The sequence below is a fragment of the Antechinus flavipes genome, chromosome 2 (assembly GCF_016432865.1).
Source record: "Antechinus flavipes isolate AdamAnt ecotype Samford, QLD, Australia chromosome 2, AdamAnt_v2, whole genome shotgun sequence".
Lineage (NCBI taxonomy): Eukaryota > Metazoa > Chordata > Mammalia > Dasyuromorphia > Dasyuridae > Antechinus > Antechinus flavipes.
In genome coordinates this window covers 124,008,696-124,030,371 of record NC_067399.1, presented here as the reverse complement: position 1 = coordinate 124,030,371, position 21,676 = coordinate 124,008,696, and the positions used below count along the sequence as shown (strand labels likewise).

Here is a 21,676-nt window from a genome sequence, read left to right as displayed (position 1 = left end):
GGGGATTGTGGCTCCTAATACTCCCGCTCCTCAGGGACTATACATCAAATGTCCACTACCTCCTTCCTCCTTGTTTTAAGAGCCTTAGAAATGAGTAGGATTTCACTCCAGAAAAGACAAGGTCAATACACTGAGAAAAAAACCTGGATAGGGAAAGATGCAGTTTCAACCAGGGATGGAAAGAGCAAAAATACACTGAAAACCAAAAGCTGGCTGATATCAGGGTATCTGCAAAATGATGACATTCAAAGGGCTGAAATGAATGGGAAATCAGTTGCTGGAACAGGGATCAGAGCAGGAAAGTGAATACAGGAAGAAACCAAATGTAGAAACTCCACGGAGCTGACCATTTATCTGATTCAACCTTATTCCTTATAGATTCATTCTTTTTATTGTTAACTCCACGAACTCCCCTTTTCCAATCCAACATTAATATACCTTATTGATAATGAGTATAATGCACCCATCTTTCCAATGATTCTAAAGTAGCCCTAGTTTTACCAAAGAGGAAGCAGAATTCCAGAGAAGTAACTTAACCAGGTTCAACAGGTGTTAACTAATGTCTTGGAATTTAAACCAAGTTTTTATGATTCCAGATGCAATTCTTTTTTTACTACATGCTATCCTGTGCTGAACTGATATAATTAGTTCATGCTCTCAAGCTGAACATTTAGATGGCATAGGCCTCAACCTGGAGAGCTGGGAACACATCCACCCTAGTATAAGAATTATTTACTGATTTTTTTTTATTTGCTTCCTGTACCTTCTCTATATTTCCTCAGTTCCATCTTTTTTTAGGTAGAATCATATGGATTCTTCTTCCTTCTCTGGGAGTAGTTCTGAGAGCCTAAATGTTGTTGTTGATGGTCTTCTTGTTTTTGTTAATTGCCTCCTCCAAGAAAGTATGTAGTGCATGTTATATACCGCAAGGTCAGCATCTTCCTGCTAAACCTATCCCTGCCAATAATAGAACAGGCCATGTTCAATTCAAATGCCTTCCTACCATTTAAACTCAATTCCACAGATGTTTGTGGAAAGTTTATTCTTCTCAAACCTAACTGTGTTAGGCCCTGAGAGAATTACAGACTTTAACTAAGACATATTCCTGCTCTCATGGAGCTCAAAATTTAATAAAGGCAAATGGAAAATAACAAGAATAACATTCATATTGATGTATGGTTTATAGAGTGTTGTATGTATTTTATTTCATTTTGCCATCACAAAGCAACTCTATGAAGTAGGTGCTATTATCATCTCCATTTGATAAATGATAAACCCGAGGTTGAAATAGGTTGTGACTTGCTTAGAGTCATACAGTAAATAAGTATCTGAGATAAGACTTGAACTCAAATCTTCCTGACTCTGAATCTAACACACTCTCTCTCTCCTCTGATACCTCGCTGCTTCATGCCCCCAAATAGCTACATTTTACAAAAAATATATAAGAAAGGTATACAAGTAAGGTAATGAGACAAGAATAGGGCATTAGTCATTTATCATATTGTTTAGTGGAAAGGGCATTGAATTTGGAGTCAGAGGATCCAGATTCAAATTCTTCCAATACTACTTATCTCCAGGATGGTAGACAAGTCATTTAACCTATCAGATGATCTCCATGGTCCCTTCTAATTTTAAATTGTCTCATCTTAGGATGTTCTAGAAAAGGAGGCAACATGGTATAGCAAGAGTTGGGGACTTAGAGACAAGATATGAGTTGGAGTTCTAGCTCTGTCACCTTTTACTTAGGAGAACTTGAGCAAGAAGTTTCATTTGAAGGGGGTTCAGTTTCTTCTTCTGTCAAATGAGATGGCTAAATTACATCATAAGATTCCTTCCTTTTACAAGTATATATGAACTTACAATATGTGCTTGAAAGGTATTATGTGCCTGATACCTGTTACTAGGAATGGGGAATAGAGATCTAGGCTATATCTGACCAGAGCTTTCCTCAGCACTTACTCCCAGAATGTGTATATTGCATATGACTTCTGGAACATGTGGGTTCTAGAACAATATAAACCTAGATTCCTGGATAAATACAAACCATTATGAACAAATTCTTGTCCCATTCACAATAACCACAGAACAAAAGGAGAGATCTAAGACCAAATACTGAAAGTATTGCAGCTAAGCTGATCTTCCCAGATGTAGCCAATCCCATGCATTTACTCAAACCTCTTGCCATATGTCCTCCACCAACAATCCTACCCCGTTCTTTTAAAGATGAAGAAACAGAAGCTCAGAATGCTTATGAGATTTCTTCAAAGTCATACTGGTAGCCAGTGTCAGGATCCAAGCCTACTTGGAATCCCTATCTCCTGCTCTTTCCACTATACTACGAAGTCCCCTGAATTAAGATAATGATAATGGTGGACAAAGACAGATTGGAGATCTTTTGTCAGGTCAAAATACGTAGAATTTCACAACTGATAATATCCCAGGAAGAAAAAAACCAAAGACTTAACTGTATTCCCATATGTAGCAGCTAGAGAAAGAATACATTTAAAAAAAAAAAAGCTAAGTCATTTCACTGAAGATAGCCTCAAGATAGACTGCCATGCATGCACTTGCATTCTTAATGAATATTTATGGAAAAATCATTGATTTATCTATCTTGGGGTTTGCAGCACTTCCCCAGGTGGTTTATGGCCAAAACAGCTGGAAGGATTCTGGGTGGTTATAATAACAAAATACCATTCTCCTCTCCCATTTAAATAAATACATTTTTCATGAGTTTGTGCTTTAAGATAAAAAGACAAAGTAAAATATGCATCCACGTCTCAAAAATGCCAGCAGAATTATGCCAAGTTACTACATGGACTTGAAAAATTCATTGTTTGTGGCAGACTCCAAAAAAGAGACATGACCATTTAAAATTTTAAAAAAGAAGAAGAAAAAGATTCATCTAAGTTGTTTTAAACTTTAAACCAAAGAGGTTTTTTTTTTGTTTTTAATACCTGAAACATTATAATAATTGAAATACACCTGATTGCCTCTGTATTTGTACTCCCTCTGTTAATGTAGATTACAACCCTCCTAGACCTTTGTAGATGATTTACTTGAGTTATTATGGAAGAGACATGAATTATCTGACCATTTTTTCTGTGTGAACATGAGGCAAACTGATCCTGGAACAACAGATAGCCAGATCATCACAGTCTTTCCTGTTTGGTAGTACCTTCCAATCTTTGTAGTAGAGTATTTTAGAATCAAAAATTACCTCTACACATAGTGAGATGTTGTAAGAGAACTGTGGTCAGGCAGGGGTTGGGCAGGATGAAGAAGGAGAGGACAGAAGGAAGTTAATTTTTTTTAATTAAAAAATAAAGACAACTATCATTCAGCCTGGATATAGATGAGTAATATGTATCCAAAAAAAGTGTAGCTGTCACTTAAATGGCTCCTATACTCAAGAAATGGCAGAAAGCAGAATGAAATGGTCTCTCAAATTACAGATTTTTGCTATAAAGATGAAAAATGACTCCCTGTTCTCTCATTCAAAAGTCACTCAGAATTCTAGCTCCATATTGGGCTACAATTATTTTTTAAACCCCTGGCCACTTGAGATCAAACAGGGCATAATGTCAAAATGGGCATGAAGATTAGAAATGGATAAACCTAGAGGTTGGTAGGGAGGAATTGGTTTAAGAAAGACTGACCCAAGTTTGAAACAGATCAGATTCTTAATGCTTGAGATAATATTATGGGGCAAAATATCTCCCACATCATCCCCCGTGTGCTTTCCACAAACCCTTATAAAGGCAGAGAATGCATCAGCACCACTCTCATGAGAAATTAAAGTCTGTCCTGATAAATAAATAGTTTATCTCTATGATTGGTTATTTAGCTTTACAGGCCCCAAACTTGACCCTTGGGAATATTTCTTTTTGATTATCCTGGACTATGTCTAATAAATTTTGAAAAGGAAAGAAAATCACACTCAACTTACACATTAAAAGAAGTTGGTTCTGGTCAGCATCAACATTCAACAAAATGGTGAAGTAGAAAATGCTTGTCTTTACTTTTTCTTCCCTTTCTTCCATCACTTTTATCTCAGCCCTCTCTTGTTTCTTTCAAGAAATCTTTGCCTTTGCCCCTTCTTGAGAGGTTGACTTTATGTCTCTTTCCAAAGGGCTATCCATCCTTAGGTAGAATTGAACCAAATTGGAAAATGTTCCCACATCTATATACGAAAGGACCTTACCACATTTAGAGGTAAAAGTTATGGGCTATGAGCTTTTTCATGAATATTTGTGGTTTAATTGAGGACTCAAAAAAACTCCCCATTAAAAATGCAAAGAAATGAATATCTGGAATTTCAGAAACTTGTGAGCTTCAATAGAGGACATATAAAGATCATTTGAGATTAATATCTTTCGGATTAATACAATTTGATGCTACCAAGTTAATCTTTCTAAGGCAGTGCTTGGATATGGAACTCTTCTTGTTGTCTGCAAAGTTTTGCTGATTCTTGGTAATCTACCAAATAAAGTCTAAATCTCTAACTCTGATGTTCAAAATGCTATTTTTTATTATCTGCATTTTTCAGCTAGAATTATGGGTTTTGTTTAGTAGGCTGCAATTGGGAAACTAGGTGACACAGTGGATAGAGTGCTAAGACTAAGTCAAGAAAACTCATCTTTCTGAGTTCAAATCTTTTTAGCTATGTGACCCTGGACAAGTCACTTAATCCTGTTTGCCTCAACTTTTTCATCTACAAAATAAGCTGGATAAGTAAATGGCAAATTATTCCAGTATCTTTGCCAAGAGACCTCCAAATGGGATCACAAAGAGTCAGACGTGACTAAAATAACTGAACAATGGCAATAGACTGTGGCAAGACTGTGAGCAAGAAGGAAAATCAACTCAGGGATGAATCTATGAGCTCCTGATTAAGGATTCCTCATATTTCCTCTGCTTGTAGCCAAGATTAGTCTGAATTTGGGGGCTGATAGTAAGAGAATGAGACCAATAAGTGGAAGAAAAATGATACCAATGGTGAAAGTTAGGGGGGGAAAGGGAGGAAAGCAGACTGGCAATTTATATTAAGGTCCCATTTTTGATTGCCCAATATTCCTTCTCTTGCTTCTGAGATAATATGGACATTCTCTCTTAAGGTTCCAGTTGATTATAATTCAGCAATCAATGTTAGATGCTCTTCTCTTTGTCTCCTCAACTTTCTGAGAGGCAGAAAGAGAAGCCAAGAATTTATCATTTCTTCTCTCTTTTATCAGAGTGAAATTGCCAGAAGACAGGAACAATGGAAATTTGTAGTACCATTCCATCTTGCCCTGGTTGTCACTTTTGTAATCTGCATGTAATCTGTGATATCTCCCTCTTGTGACTCCCTGAAGCATTTCTTGTCTGGACTGGTGGGAGGATATACTGCCTTGTCTAAGGATTATTTATGCTTCCATTTTACCTCCCCCACTAAGCAGTGGGCTCCTGGAGGGCAGGAGCTGAGTTTCAGATAATCACAATTGCTATATTTATATGAGTTTTATATACACTATCTCACTTGATCCTTACAAAAGCCTCCAAATGAGAGGCAGTGTATTATTAGTATTAGTATCCCATCTTAATTGAAAAGAAAAACTTTGTAACCCCTACGATTTCTAGCACTGTTCTCTATTCTGAATTTAATTCCTTTGTATAATCATCAGTAAAATTATTGTTTTCATAAGGTCCACTCTGAGGCATTGTTAGAGTTGGAAAACTGGAAAGGGAATTCATTAAGCAAGAGCCAGTTAATGCTTTGGAATGGGACTCTTACTGTTAATTTATCTGTCAAATTATTGCTTGTTTAGTTTGGAAGTGTTCATTGACTACCTCCATCTTAAAGTGTGAGAGATTACTTGTGCCACATAGATGGTATATTTATTAAACATTTACTGAGTATAGTATTTCCTGAACCAATGCCACTATTATCACCCAGTTGAAACTGTTCTTTCCCCTCCTCAAATTTTCCAAGAGAATTTTATCTTTATGTCCCTTTCAGCTCTGTCACACTTTCTTGCATTGTACTTATCTATATGCAGTCCAATCCTTCTTTATAGACTGTAAATTTCTTGAGGGCAAGGACAGTGTCATTTTTTTTCTTTAGCTGAGTTTTACACATAGTAATAACAATTATTGAACAAATAATTCAGAATACTTTGCTAACTGTATGGTCAAATCATATTTCCTTTATTGATTCCATGTAATTACTTTGGAGAAAGCTATTGCATATTCTAATTCTAGTCTAGACAGCAATACATAATAAAACAAAGCTTTTGTATAACTTTGGAGAAATAGAATCAAAGGTTTGAAAGTACAGTGCAGGGAGGACTGAAGTTTAGTAAATTGATGTGTCTATCAAACTGTTCTTAAAACTCACATCTGAACCATTAAGAGATACACACTAAGTTCCTCCACAGTATTTAAAGAAAGGCAAAACAAAAAATAGATCATCAAAAATCATCCAAGCAAGTAGAACAAGCCTTTTATTGTTCTATCTGGAGGGTTTAAATTTTCCTCTAGTTTCTGTAACTTAATAATATTTCATCTAACTATGCTGTTGTTCAATTGTTTCAATCATATCTGATACTTCACAATCATGTTTGGAGCTTTCTTGGCAAAGATACTTTGCTATTTCCTTCTCTGGCTCATTTTATAGATGAAGAAACTGAGGCAGCCAGTGTTAAGTGACTTGTCAAGGTCACATAGCCAGTAAGTGTCTGAAGCTATATGCATCTTCCTGACTCCAGGTCTGATGTTATAACCACTACTGCCCCATTCAGCTGTAGAATCTTTGCAATGATGTCAAACTTCAAAAAGTGCAACACAATACCTATATTTGGACACATAAAATTAGTGTCTTACAATTTTTCAAGGCAATATTACCAACCAATTGGGTTAGAGAACTAGCTGCTCCTTAAAATTTTTAGGTAGAAATTTTTCAAAATTTGGGCAAAAAACATCAATTTAAACTGCACAGGTTTTAACTGGTTTGGTGTTGTTGTTACTATTGGAAGACCATTTGTCATTCTACTGCTTCTTAGAATCAGGATTATATGGCCAGTGAACATGTTGCTAGACCTATAAAGTCTTGTAGTTTTATTTATAGTTTGTTTTATAAAGTAGGCATTTCTGTCACTATTTAAAGTGATGCTAGATCTAGAATTGGGAGAGGAAGAGAAGTAGCTGTGAACTTTAACATTCATTAAAATCCCATCTCTAACTACCCCCTTCCCCCTAAAAAAGAAGAAGAAGCCTTAGATTTTGTATTCTTATTGGTTGGGAAGATGTGATGAGTATTTTTGTTTGTTTGTTTTTTGTTAACTAAGACCTATCTTCCTTCTGGTTTACAGGTACATGGCAATTATCCACCCCCTCCAGCCTCGACTATCAGCTACTGCCACCAAAGTGGTCATCTGTGTCATCTGGTCCTTGGCTCTCCTGCTTGCCTTTCCACAGGGGTACTACTCTACCACCGAGGACATGCCCAACCGAGTAGTGTGCATGATTGAATGGCCGGAGCATCCCAGCAAGGCTTATGAGAAAGTGTGAGTAATAATTTCCATATTGGCAAGAGCTGTGAAACATGTTTCTTTCTAGGCTGCCTTTTATTTCTCCTTTTTCTTTGATGTGCATTTCTCCCATAACCATCATTAAATAGGATTGGTTAAATACCTGGCACAATTCTCTCCACAGAGCCAGGTACAATTCTCTAAGGTGAGTGTGCCAACAGATATCACTGATCTCTGACTTCTAATACTGAATTAAGCTGGACTAAATTTACTTCCTTTCTATGGGCCATCTGTAAAATGTGGAAATTAAACTGAATTATATTATCTCACTATCTCTTCTAGCTCGAATATTCTTTAGTTTGAGCTTCTCTGTGATTTTTTTCTATTATTTCTACATGGAATAATGTTGGGCATTATTCTACTTTTGTCATTGTTCTTATTTCTCTATCTAAAATGTCAACAGAGTATACCAAAGAGTTGGCTTCAAATTACCTCCAGACAAAATGCCTATGTATGAGTCTTGGCTCTGTGACCTTTGTGCCCCTAAGCAAATCTTTCACTCTCTTAAAACCTCAGGTTCATCATCAGTAAGATGGACTTAATAACAGTTGTGATGACAATCTCCAAGGTTATGAAGATCAAATGAGATGATGTATATGAAAAATCTATTCACATGAAAACTATTCTTATTCTCAATAGTTTAGATGGAAATTGGGCCCAGCCTAATATCTATTTGTACTGCCAGCCAGCAGTATAAATAGACAACAAGCTGGCCTCGGAATTATACAGAAAGAATGGAGTAGGCTGGAGTTTTTTCAGGAAATTGCAAAGCTTCTTTAATGACCTCAGAAACAAAAGTCTATGCTTTTAATACCAATATTCTATCAGTATTATATGGTTCTGATACCTTTCTGGAACAGAAAGTATCTAAAGAATTGCCAATAAATATGACACAGAGGGCAATGGAGAAGAAGGTATTGGAGATGAACAAGTGAGAATATATAAATGATGAAGAACTTAAAAGAAAAACAAGAAAAAGCTCATCAGGGAAATTTATGAAAGAGAAGATGAGCTGGTCACATAGAGAGGGTGAAGGATCACAAGTGAAGGGCTGGTGCTCTATCCACTGTACCACTTAGCTGCCCCGAGTGTTTGAGATCTTTAGCCCAAAGGATAGAAGACTGAAACTGGAGTAATATCTGAGTTGAAGTCTTGCCTTTGACATATGGTGAATGTGTAACCATTGGCATGTTGCTCTTAGTGTCCCTGGAAAATCTTTAAGACAGCAAATTGCAAAGTTTCTGACCTATACCTACAAAAATATTTCCTTCAATTAATAGAAATAAATAAATGAAAGGGAAATGGGTGATACCAATTAATAAAAATTTACATTTCTGTAGTTTTTTAATGCATATAAGTCATTTTCCTCACAACCACCATGTTTGGGAGGTATTAGTGCAGATCTTATTATCCATATTGTACAGAAGGGAAAATAACTTCAGGTTGGTATAGACTTAACTGTGAATATAGCCAGTATCAAAGATAAAATTGTAACTCTGGATTCCTTTCCTCCTCTATTACATTGTATATAAATAAATCAGTTAACAAGTAGGAGAGCAAATGCTGAGACTAAGAAATACCTCTGTGGCAAAAGGAGTGCTTTTGGATGAGACTAGCAGTTATAAACCAGGTGCTGACTTTGCAACCTAATGTGAATGAAAACCTTGTCTTTTGTTATGTATGAAATCTCTTTTTTGTTGTGAACTTAGTTATTATTAACAACACACTCACACACCTACAAACATGTACACACACACACACACACACATACACACCTTAAACAGGAAGAATCTGGAGATTCTTTGTTATTGTTTTTCTGAATATTGAAATCTGAGCTTTCCAAATTCCTCTAGACCAACACTCAACAAAAAGCAACATATTTGCATTTTCAAGACAGGTGATTTGTTCAAACAGTGGCAACTGATATTCTCCTCCCTGCTATCCATTCTTTATTACTGTTGCCCAGAGTTCCTAGTGTCATCACTATAACTGATTCAAAGCAATTGGTTCAGGGAAGAAAGGCACTGGGAACATCCATACCTAAAAATGCTGCTAAGAGAACAAATCCTTCCATACAGGATGCACAATACCTGACAAAACCTGCTGCCCAGCAATGAACTCATTACAAGCCTGCAGCTGCTTCCAAGGGTAGGAGAAAACCAAGAGAGTGAGATTAATGAAGTCCAGTGAATGGTGGAAATAGAAAAGGCAACACATGGGAATCATTCCTTCCATTCCCAAATACATCCTCTCCTCCCATATCCTAAAGGTCTGCATATTGCCATGCTGAATATGTATAAAGCTTTTTGCATAGAAGGCACTTAACTATTATTGATTGGATACATATTTATATGGCAATGACATAGAATAAGGTAAGAGCTGGGGTCAATTCAAACTAGCTTGAGAATTGATTGTTAAATTTTTATTGTGAATAACAAATTATACAAAATAGATTTACAATTTCATGCAATAATAATATTCTTTTATTATACTGTCATAAAAACACTTATTTTGTTTCAAAAATTAAAACATAAATGAAAAATTTAAAAATCATTGTGAGCATTTCTGCCTTGTCAAATGCTACAAGTCAGGGCTTGATTTGTTGTTTTGTTTGTTGTTACACTTAAGAAAGTCATGGAGAAAATGTTAATAAGGCAGATGAAGTGTCATGAGGACACCTCTTCCCTCCCTTTTTCCTTCCCACAAAGCTAGTTGTTAAACATTTATCAGAATAACCTCTGCATAGAATTATGGGATTTTAGAGCTGGAAAGGGTTTTAGGATAATTAGTACTTTAAAATTCGCAAAACAGTACACATTATTCCAGCTATTTCAGATGAGGACATTCAGACTAAAAAAAGGTGTCTTTCCCAGGGTCACATAGTTTTTGAGACTAGATTTGAACTCAAGATTTCCTGACTCCAAATCCAGTACTGATCTGAATCAGTTACACCAATTTGTGTTGACACAACTCCATATAATGGATACACACAAGAACCAATGAGGAGCCCAGGTCATATATACATTTTAGCTAGGGGCTAAATTGTGTATCCTATTGGAAAGGACTAGAGTTCATGATCAATTTTATGAGAAGTACCCTAGTCAAGCAGGTTGAGGGATTCCTCTGATTTCACCTAAATATAAGGACTTTTTTATACTTTTTTAAAAGAAGAACCAAATTTGGCCTTAGGGGGAAAAGAATGTACCTCTCTTTCTTTTTTGTGGATATCAGGGACAATGTATATGGAGCATTGCATACGCTATCTGACCCAATTGAAATATACATGTGAACATGTGGGTATGGTTGTGTGTATGAATATGTATATATGTACATAAACATAGACATACACATCTATATGATGTATGTATGAAGGTATGGCTTGACTGAGTCTCAAAATAAACATAATACATGTAATATAATCTTAGAGGGGATGACACCAGGAGTGGGAAGAAGTCACAAAGGTCTACTACAAAAGGTGAATGAGCTTGACTTGAAAGAAGTTAGAGACAAGAAGGGAGTGCATAATCTTCATGGACAACTGATTGTGTGTGGAGGTATGGAGGTGAGAGATGGTGTGTCACTTGTGAAGAATAGCAAAAGAGTCAATAAGAGTGGATCAAAGAGTACATGGAGGGGGGTCAAGTATAAAAAAATAGAATGGAAATGGTCTGGTTATAGAGAGTTCTAAATGAAAAACAAAGGACTTTATTGAAAATAGTTATATTGGGTTTTTGTGAGTGAAATGGAGGATGAGGTAGTCAGACTAATAGCTTAAGAAAATCACTTTGACAACTATGTAGATGATGGATTGGAGAGAGGAGAGATTTAAAGCAAAGATACTAACCTAAAAGACTACTATAACATGTTGTCCAGGAAAAGGGAGGTGGACACCTGAACTATGAGGTATGTCTATGGAATTAGAGAGGATGGCACTTTTGTGAGAGATATTGTGAAGACAGAAATAGCAACATTTGTCAACTAATTAGAGATACAGAGTAATTAAGAGTAGAGTGTTGATAACACGGTGCTACTCTCAATGACAATGAGAAAATTTGGAAAATGAGTGGATTTGGAAGTAAACAAATTGAATTTTGTTTTGAACATGTTGACTGTAAAATCTGCCTATGGAATATCCAGTTCAGAATGTCAAATGAGCAGTTCATGATGTGGTACTCAAATACTGAAAAGAAACTAAATATATAAAACTGGAAATTATTTAAATAGAGATGATAACTGAACCCACTCAGACTTGATTTGATCATCAAGTAAGCTATTATGCAGAGAAAAGAGAAGGGGATCCAGGACAAAGCCTTGATGGAGAAGTACTCATAATTAATGGGCATGGATGTGATATAAATGAAAGTCAGCAACAGAGACTAGAAAGGAGTTCTCAGATAAAATGCAGAGAACCATATGCCTGGAAAACAAAAAATGATCAATGGTATCAAAAACTATAGAAAGATCAAGAAATATAAGGAATGAAAAAAGACAACTAAATCTGTCAATTTAAAAATTATCGATTTTTTAAAAGAGAAGTTTCAGTTAAATGATATCAGAAGGCAGATTGCAGAAAATTTGGAAGAAAATGAGAGGCTAGTAATTGGAAACAGTATAGATAGTTTTCTTCAAGTGTATCTGAAAAGAGGGGGAAGAGATATAAGATGATAGTAGGGATGAACAAATTTAAGTGAGAGGTTTTTGTTGTTTTTTTTTAAAGATGTGGGAGACAAAAGCATGTTTTAGTTATCTGGGAAAGTTTTAAAAGAGGGAGAGAAACTGAAAATTAAAGACAAATAAAACACTATGTTAGAGAAGACTGAAGGGGATCAAGGGTACATATAGAGTAGAAGGTTGCCCATAGCTAGGAGAAAAATTACTTCTTCAAAAGTGAAGTAAATGAGGAGATTGGGGGGGAGGGGGCAGAGAGAGAAAGTGATGTTATCAGGAAGTTGAAAAAATGGAGCTCTAGCAAATGATCCCAATTTTTTTAATAATGTATGAAGCAAAGTCCTCAGTTAAGAGGGAAGATGGATCAAATTATGTTGTGGAAGACTTGAAAAGAGTTTAAAATTTTTAGAATCCCCTTAGGATGAATGGAATAGCCAATGGAATGAGAATAGAAGGCTTGCCTTTCTACAGTGAAAGTCCAGCTAAGATTATAACAAAGTTATAATGGACTTATATATAAAAAAGTAATAAGTTTGGTTTCTTGATTTTTCCCATCTCTTAAGCAGTACATAAATAAGAAAAAAGACAAAAGGGTGGGAATAATACAAAGTTAATGTTTGGAGGGTACGATCAATTCTAGGGAAAGGATATTTGAGAGTAAAGAATAGTCTAAAGTTGAAATGGTTCACCAAATGGCTGAGATTGGGAATTGAGGAGAGTGTAGCTTGTACAGGGGTAATAGTCTAAGTAGTAATGAGAGATTGAGGAATTAGACTACATGGTAAAGTCAGAGAGCAAGAGTTAGAGCTCGTAAACAATAGGAAAAGATGAAATAATAAAGATTTTGATTAAATAAAGGAATTTCAGAGTTCATAAACATGGAAGTGGAATACTTATGGGTAAGGTCAAAATTAAGAGCACAACCATTCCTGTAGAGGTGGAGCTGAGTATTAAATCATGTAAGTTAAGAAGATAGAAGAACTTGGAAAGATAAGGTATTCAGAAGACTTATTAATATGTAGGCTTAAATGCCCTGAAGGAAGGAGTTAGGGTAGAGATGGAAATGAGAGTGAGCACAAATTCATTGAGGAAAAAGAGAGAAGTTTGAGGAGGGAAGGGTTAGGAAAAGATATGAATCAGTAGATAATGACCACCATAATCTGGGTTAGGTTATAAATTTGGATAGCATAGACCTCAAAAAAGAAGAGGCTATTGAACAATATTACCTGAGTAAGCATTTGTTTGTGCAACAGGGAATGAAGAGTATTCTGACTTTCCAAAAGGCCCAAGAAGCCCAAGGAATGAGAAAAAGTTTTCAAGGAAAGCAAACAGCACTGTTAAATTCTTCAATGAAGGAAATGTCTTAAATTATCTAAAAAACCCTCCTCTATTCTGAAAACAACATTGATTTTAATTATACTTAGTTTTACAAATGAACATGTGTAGCATTCTACCAAGGTTGATATATCTGTCAGAAGTGTATCACTTCCAGATATGAGAATGAGTGAGAGCCTTACAAGCTAAGAATAGGTCTTTCTTCAATCTCCTGCTTAAGTCCACCCAATTCCAGAAGACCATCTAAATGTTGGAAAGTATTATGGGACAGAACTTGAAACAAGATGGTAAGTCAGTGGAATTGATAAAGACAATGATTATTTAGCATGGTATTTAACAGTTCTCTAGTTCAGTACATGTACTTAGTACTTACTATAATTCCACAAGATTCACACCTTTAAGAGAGCATATATAAGCTAGGAGCCTCAATCAGAATTCAGTCGGGGAGATTCAGAAGCCAGAGCTCAAGCTCTCGGAACCAGGACTACAGAAGGCCTCTAAGAAAGCTAACTGGACCTCAGAAAAGGAGACAAGCCTTGGAAAGAGACAATAAAGGATTTGGACTTTAATACCTGGTTCTATTTGGGGTGATTACTGAACTGAAACTAAGGCTGCCTCCAGAGACCCCAAGGAAACCTCAACAGAGAATATTACATTTTTGAGAAGAATATTACAGGAAAGAGTAATCAGGGAAGTAGTGTAATCAGGAGAAAGTAAAAAATGGAAGGTGTGAGAAAAAAAGAAATCTAAAAAAAGAATTTGTTAATTATGGAGCAGGTTTTCTAGAGGGCACAGTGAAAGGAGGAGGCAGATCTAGTAAGGTTCATTGGGTAGAGAGATAGGATTGAGATAGATTGGAATGAGAGCAACCAAATGGATTTAAGGAAAGATGTTTCAGTAGCTAGTGATTCAATATAATTGGGATGGGGGATGTATAAGGAATTAGGAGCCTGCTAATCCTTGAAGAATGAGTCCTGGCAGAATGTCAGTGAGTGGAGAAAAGTGCATTGAGGGAGGGAACTGATCAGATTATTCTAAATTGCCCTTTGTTATCTTGTTATACATATGTGTGTGTGCTGTGAAGCCCTGAGAGGTCAACCTTACAGAATGCAAGAATAGGAAAAAGGAGGGCCTAGGGAGTCTGGGAGCTAGGTCAGAAAGCAGGAAGTTGTATGTCCCAGTTTCTTGCTTCCCATCACTTCAAAACACAATCAAAAGAGAATTAAGTTTTCAAGGAAAGCAAACAGCACTGTGAAATTCTTCAATGAAGGAAATGTTTTAAATTATCTAAAAAACCCTCCTCTATTCTGAATACAACATTGATTTTAATTATACTTAATTTTACAAATGAACATGTGTAGCATTCTACCAAGGTTGATGTATCTGTCAGAAGTGCATCACTTCCAGATATGAGAATGAGTAAGAACCTTACAAGCTAAGAATAGGTCTTTCTTCCATCTCCTGCTTAAGTCTACCCAATTCCAGAAGACCATCTAGCACTGAAGGTAATAGGGACACTGACTGAAAAGTCAAAGTTACATTATTGAATGTTGTGAAAGAAAGTCAAACAACCCCACCTCCTACTTTACACACACACACACACACACACACACACACACACACACACACGACTTTATTTTCACAGCATAAAATGATAAGACCTTTGTTAATGTGACTTCTCCAGATGTTTGTCCATTCACTCCATCTGCTTCCTCTATTTCCTTTAACTGAGATGGTCTTGATCCTTTATAGAATTCTGTACTGGGGATTAGTAGGATCCCTGATCCTGGTCACTTCCTATTTTTACTAATGGAGGAAATCAAGCTAAAAGCTCTAAGCCAGGGCTTTCAGCAGGCAAAGCTTCCCGGTCCCTTAGGGCCAACCTACCTTATAATTCCTGGTATTTGCAGAATGTGAGATTATAAAGAAGCTATTAGGAAATGGAAAGGGGAATTTTTTTTAATCTCATATATATATGGGTATAAATGTAAGATGAATTCATGGTGGTTAGAAAAGGCAGGACTAAACTTTTTTTCAAAGCTGGCCCTTTGGGCAAAACAGCAAAGTAGAGAAAAATTCTACCACATTCCTTTCCCTTCCCTTCCCTTTTCTCTCTCTTGCATCAATTTCCTCCAAATGCTGAAATCTGAATCTCAGCTCAAGTTTCTACTCTCACTTTTTTCATCAATTCATTCCCACTGAGAAATGCTGAGAAGTTAATACTTTACCATCCTCAGGGGATTCTAATTTTATAAAAGTATGCCTGGAGAAAAACTGCTTAACTCAAAGTAATTTATCCATAATGGTAGAATTTCAATCACTACCAGGGATATACTCAGAATGAGGCCCCAAAATCCAAGGAGCTTTAATCTTAGCATGTGAGTGACTTCCTATTGTTTCTCTGTGGTCATTGTTTCCTTTCTCAATGTGGAGTCTCTCCCAGAAAAGAATAATCTTAAACAAACTTTGAATTACAAAGTTACAAATGAGGTCAGGAATCCCAAATAATAAAACCCACATAAAATATTTAGGACAAGTATCCATCCAAAAACTGTTTGAAGACTCTTCCATGTCCCATGTTAACTTTTCTTTTCTGGGAATTGTTCACAAGAAATTTTTGCCAAAATGTGTCAAATGTGTCAGTGAAATAATAGCTAACATTTATGTAGTATTTTAAGGTATGCAAAGTTAGAGAGATTATTATTATTTGTATATTATATATGTATTGTATATGTATATATATATATATATGTAGACATGTAAATATGTCAGAGGTAGAGAGAGAGAAAGAAGAGAGAGAAGAGAAAAGGAGAGAGAAAGAAGAGAGAAAAGAGAGAGAGAGAGAAAGAGAGAGAGAGAGAGAGAAAGAGAGAGAGAGAGAGAGAGAGAGAGAGAGCATTACATACAGCATTGTGATTGTGTGGTTTGAGGAAAGCAGAATACGCATCCCTTATACCATTCTCCAAGGGAAACTTTATTTGTTGCCTGAAAAAGAAGTAGGAGGTTGGAGCCAGAAGCTTAGTCACTCAGAGTGAGGCTGGGTACCAGACTAGAATTATAACTATCTGGTCTCTTAAATTTTATTAAGACAGGGACTTTGATTTCAGCTTCAAGCTAAACTTCTGATCATTCTTTATCTTTGGAGAAAGAAGAACTCAGGCTTTATGTTCAAAGCTTGTCTTTCTGCCCTTTGAACACTAGTTCCACAATGAGCACACATAGCAAATAATAAAAAAAAAATTCATTTGTTCCAATCTATAACAAAACAAAAATCAAAAGGAACTATATGTAAGGAAATTTATGCTAGGCAGTGCAAAATAAAAGAACTTCCATTAGGAGACTCAGCTCAGCTAAGAGAAAAGCACATATTTCACTCAATGGGAAATTCTGTAGCATAAACTGAAGATAATCCATGATGGAGCCCAACAGCTCCTTTCATGTTAGTTTCTTACTGAAGTCTTATTCTCCCTTCATCAACCTGAAGTGGAATTGATATCATCCAGTTTCTTTCTCAGCTCTGGAAGCCAGAAGAGACCAAGTCGATGGCAGTGCCCAAAAGAAACTTAAAAGACTCTTCTCTTTCCAACTCAACTTTGGTCCTTGTGCATGTGTGGGGCATTAATCTGTTTCGATGTGGAAAGAGTCCCATACTAATGGGCTTTGGAACTTGTGTCACATTTGTTTTTTTGTTTGTTTGTTTGCTTGTTTTTTAATTTTTATTTAATAATTACTTTATATTGACAGAATCCATGCCAGGGTAATTTTTTTTAGAACATTATCCCTTGCACTCGTTTCTGTTCCGATTTTTTTCCCCTCCCTCCCTCCACCCCCTCCCCTAGATGGCAAGCAGTCCTTTATATGTTGGATATGTTGCAGTATATCCCAGATACTTGTGTTACATTTGATGAGATTAGTGGTAGGTTGGGAGTTCAGGGAACCAAATAAAGAGGTTTGGCTCCCCTAGATTCCCCTAGGATTTGGCACAGGGTAGGGAGTTATGTGAATCCCTTTCTGGCAGCACAGAGGTCCTTCGTAAAGGAATTTACAAATCTGAAAAGCTAGATTGGCAAAAAGAAGTTTATTATAGGCATTGGGAAATCAGCCTTTATTATGCATGAATAGAAAGGCTGAATTCTTTGGTGGCAAGGTCCCAGCAGAGAAGTAACATTTCTAGCAGAGAAATCCCAACAGAGAGGTATAAAGTCTTGTTAGGGAAATAAGTGAGAAAGAGATAAAAAGGGGGTAATGCTGAAAGAGTTTTGGGGCTCTCCTCATTATATTTATGTATAAATATGTACATTTGCTAGTTGTCTGATCCTGGTCAAGTCACTTAACACTCTCTGCCTCAGTTTCCTCATATCTAAAATGAGCTGGTAAAAGAAATGGCAAATAACTACAGTATTTTTGTTAAGGAAACTCCAAGTGGGGTCATGGAGAATGGAACATGACTGATGATGACTGGATTTTTTAAAAATCCTCACAATGATCCTATAAAGCAGGATTATTAACATCATTTTAAAGATGAAGAAATTGAGGTTGAGAAAGAGTAAATGACTGGGCCAGGTGTCACACAACTAATATCTGATATGTGACTTGAACTCAGGTCTTCCTAACTTCCAGGCAAGAGCGCTCTCTACCCACTATTCAAACTGCCTTTAATATGAAGTACAGCATTTTCCTCATCTACCAGTACAAGAACAATGTTCAAAACATTTGAACATTACTGAAACTTTGGACATTTATATATAGACATTGGGGTCCATAGGTTTTATATATATATATATACATACACATATATATATGTGTGTGTGTGTGTGTGTATGTATATATATAAATCCTTTCTTGGATTTCTATCTTGTACACTTCTCAACATCTCAACTGTTTCTTCCTTCAAAATATATATATATACTCTCTATGGCATCTGATTTGGTGAATTTACTTAATTTCTTTTCCCACCTCTTCGTCTTTTTTTTTTCTTTTAAAATCCTTTTGGTCAGATTTGTAAGACATGAGAGAAATATATACTTTTCAGCATCTCTTAGATCTACTCCATCCTTTACCTAAAGCCTATCATCCCTATATTTTAAGCAGTGATCCAGAAATCCAAATCTAATTCTCAGACACTATCTCCTTGGCCAGATGTTCACTTCTCAAATTTAATTTTCTCTTATGTGTCCCTTGATTTCAATGGAAAGTGGTGAGAAAAACATGATTGAACTGTGCTTTGTTGCAGGAATTTTTAACCTAGAGCTCATAAACTTTTAAAAAATATATTTTTGATACGCAATTATTTTGATTACTATATTTCAGTATGAGTAGTTTCTATTCTTATTTATTTTCATTTACAAACATTCTGAGAAGGGGTCCAGACTGACAAAAGGGTCTATGACATTTAAAAAACAAAAATGTTAAGAGATCCCTGCAAATCAGATTTAATTCTCTCCTCTAAAACACTCTGATCTTTGGTCACATCTTCTAGGTGCTTTCAGAAAATAACATTTTTTCCCATATGAACCAGAAGTAAGTACTAGTTGTCTGTTCTAACAAAATTTGGGAAATTCTGTCATGTTTAGATAGATAGATAGATATAGATAGATATAGATATATATACACATCCTGCCCCCTGCCAAAAGACAACAGATCTCACTATTATTATAATCATCCGATCAAAAAAGAGTTGCCTCAGGACCCTTAAGCAGGAAGTCTTTCACCCCTATATTTCTATTCTTGCTCTGATCTGAAATGGATGATTGTTTCTGTGGCTCAAGGTTAATGGATTCTTAGAGAACAGCCAGCTGTTTCCTCTTCAAATCCAGTTTTCTCCTCTTCAGGAAGAATTTCCAATTTGCTTTTCAGTCCAAGCATGTAGTTGTTCTTTAAATATTCTTCTTTTTACTATTAATTTTTTTTACTTGCAAACTTCTTGACAAGTGTCAAATTTCCTTTCTGCCTGATCTTTTTCCCCATTGAAGGAAGTCCAACTGCCATTATTTTTAGGAAGACTTCATGCATTGACCCTGATAACCTTCTTTGCTAGGAAGAATTCCAGCCTAAACTTAAAATATAGAGAGGAATCCCTTCGCTGTGACAGAAACACAAATATCACATATTTGATGAAAATCAAATACAAGAAAATTAATTCTATTCTCCCTACAGATTGAGATTCTTAACTCGTTTTTTTTTTCTTCTCAATAGTATTTTATTTTTCGAATACATGTAAAGATAGTTTTCAACATTCATTTTTTGGTAAGATTTTGTGTTCCAGTTTTTTCTTCCTCTCTTCCCTCTTTCCCCCTTCCAAAGACAAGCAATCTGACAAGTTATACACATACAGTAGTCTTAAACATATTTCTGTATTTGTCATGTCGTGTGAGAAAAATAAGACCAAAAGAAAAAAAAAGGACACAAGAAAGAAAAAGCAAAAAACAATAAAAACAACAAAAAGATGAAAATACTATGCTTCAATCCACATTCAGTCTTCATAGTCCTCTCTCTGGACCTGGATGGCATTTCCAACTTAACTTGTTTTTTAAACTGCTTATGGGCATAGCACTATGAAAATTATCTCATTTAATCATTAGGACATCTTTGTAAGATAGGTCGTAATATCCCCATTTCACAGATGAGATAACTGAGGCTCAGAGAGCTTAAGGGACTTGCCCATGGTCACACAACTAGTACAAAAAAGGTGAGTTTTCTTTCCAATTCACCACTGCAATGTGGAGGTTGACTAGGACACCGGTGTGAAGAAAAGTGATATTTTAACTGATAAGAAGTTTGATTGTGAAAGACAGCTTCCTTTTATTTAGAGAGGCATGCTCAGAAACTCATTGTTGATTCTTTAAACGAATTTGCCACCTTTCCAGTTCTTTATAATTTTAAACACCAGAGACACCCCAATCCCAGGTGGCTGATTGTTTTCACACTGTTGGAGTGGGTGTCCTGTCATACCAATGCCAAGCAAGTGTGAAAAGATGTAATTCTGCAACCACATTGAAACAATAAAGTAACATTTTATTTTTAGAGATGAACAAGGCAGCATTTGAAAGAACACTAAGGGCCTGAGGTAGTGGAAAGAAAGGAACTGACCCTCCAGATTCTGGCCCTTCCATTTAAGGACAGCAGTAGGGACCCATAAGGAGTACAGGAAAGGAATAGAAAGATCAAAGGATCGTTGAGATGGAGCTGGAAGGTCAAGGATACCAAGATTTATCATTTTATGGATGAGAAAACTGAAGTATAGAGAAGTGAAGTGGTTTGTCCCAGGTTATGCAGTCATTAAATATCAGAGGCAGCATTTAAATCCAGGTTCTACTGACTTCAAATCCAATGCTCTAGCCATTAGGTCATGCTGCATTGAGTCCTTTGGGTAGCAAAACTTTGGACTTGTCAAAAAGCAATCTTTTCCTATGAGGAGCTTATATTCTAATGAGAGAATATAATTCATAAAAGAAAATTAAAAGTGTAGGGAAATGGCATGATAGAGGAAAAAGTATGGAGAGGCAGGAACCAGCCTAGAGAGGAATGAAAGAGTCAACATGGTTAGCCTGAACTTTTCTTTAAAACAGAGGTTCTGGGCCAATAGGGACTCCCATAGTAGCAAAGAGGATTTTCATGTAATATGACTATTGATTAATCAAGAACTCAAAATAATTAACTATGATCTCTTCTTTTTAAATAGCAAAAAATAATTTTGGAGCTTAAAAATAATAACAGTTCTGCTTGCCATCTAGGGGAGGGGGTGGAGGGAGGGAGGGGAAAAAAAAATCGGAACAGAAATGAGTGTCAATATAATGTAATTATGAAATAAAAAATTAAAAAAAAAAAAGCAAAAAAATAATAACAGTTCAGATTTACAGTAGCTACCATAATTCATCCAAAATATTGTCCAGAAACTCCTATTATTTACAAAATTTTCTTTTTTTTTCTTTTTTTTTTGCTCATGCAAAGAATTTTTTTTTTGGTGGGGGGAGAAGTTAAGGAGGCATACAAAGAAAGAGTTAATGTTAACTTGGATAGGTTAAATAAAAAAAGAAGATAAATAGAAGTATACTGGGAGTATCATATATAGGGCTTGACATTTGATTTGTTAATGGAAAGATTGA

The 21,676-nt window shown here is 35.9% G+C and overlaps 1 protein-coding gene across 1 annotated transcript in view; it reads left to right on the top strand.

Annotated features, from left to right (window-relative positions):
- The window catches only part of TACR1 (tachykinin receptor 1), a 162,123-nt gene that overhangs the window by 91,594 nt on the left and 48,853 nt on the right, over positions 1 to 21,676 (top strand). The window contains exon 2 of the mRNA XM_051975487.1: positions 7,350 to 7,544. Coding sequence (XP_051831447.1) covers positions 7,350 to 7,544 — 195 coding nt within the window. The remainder of the gene's footprint in view (positions 1 to 7,349; positions 7,545 to 21,676) is intronic.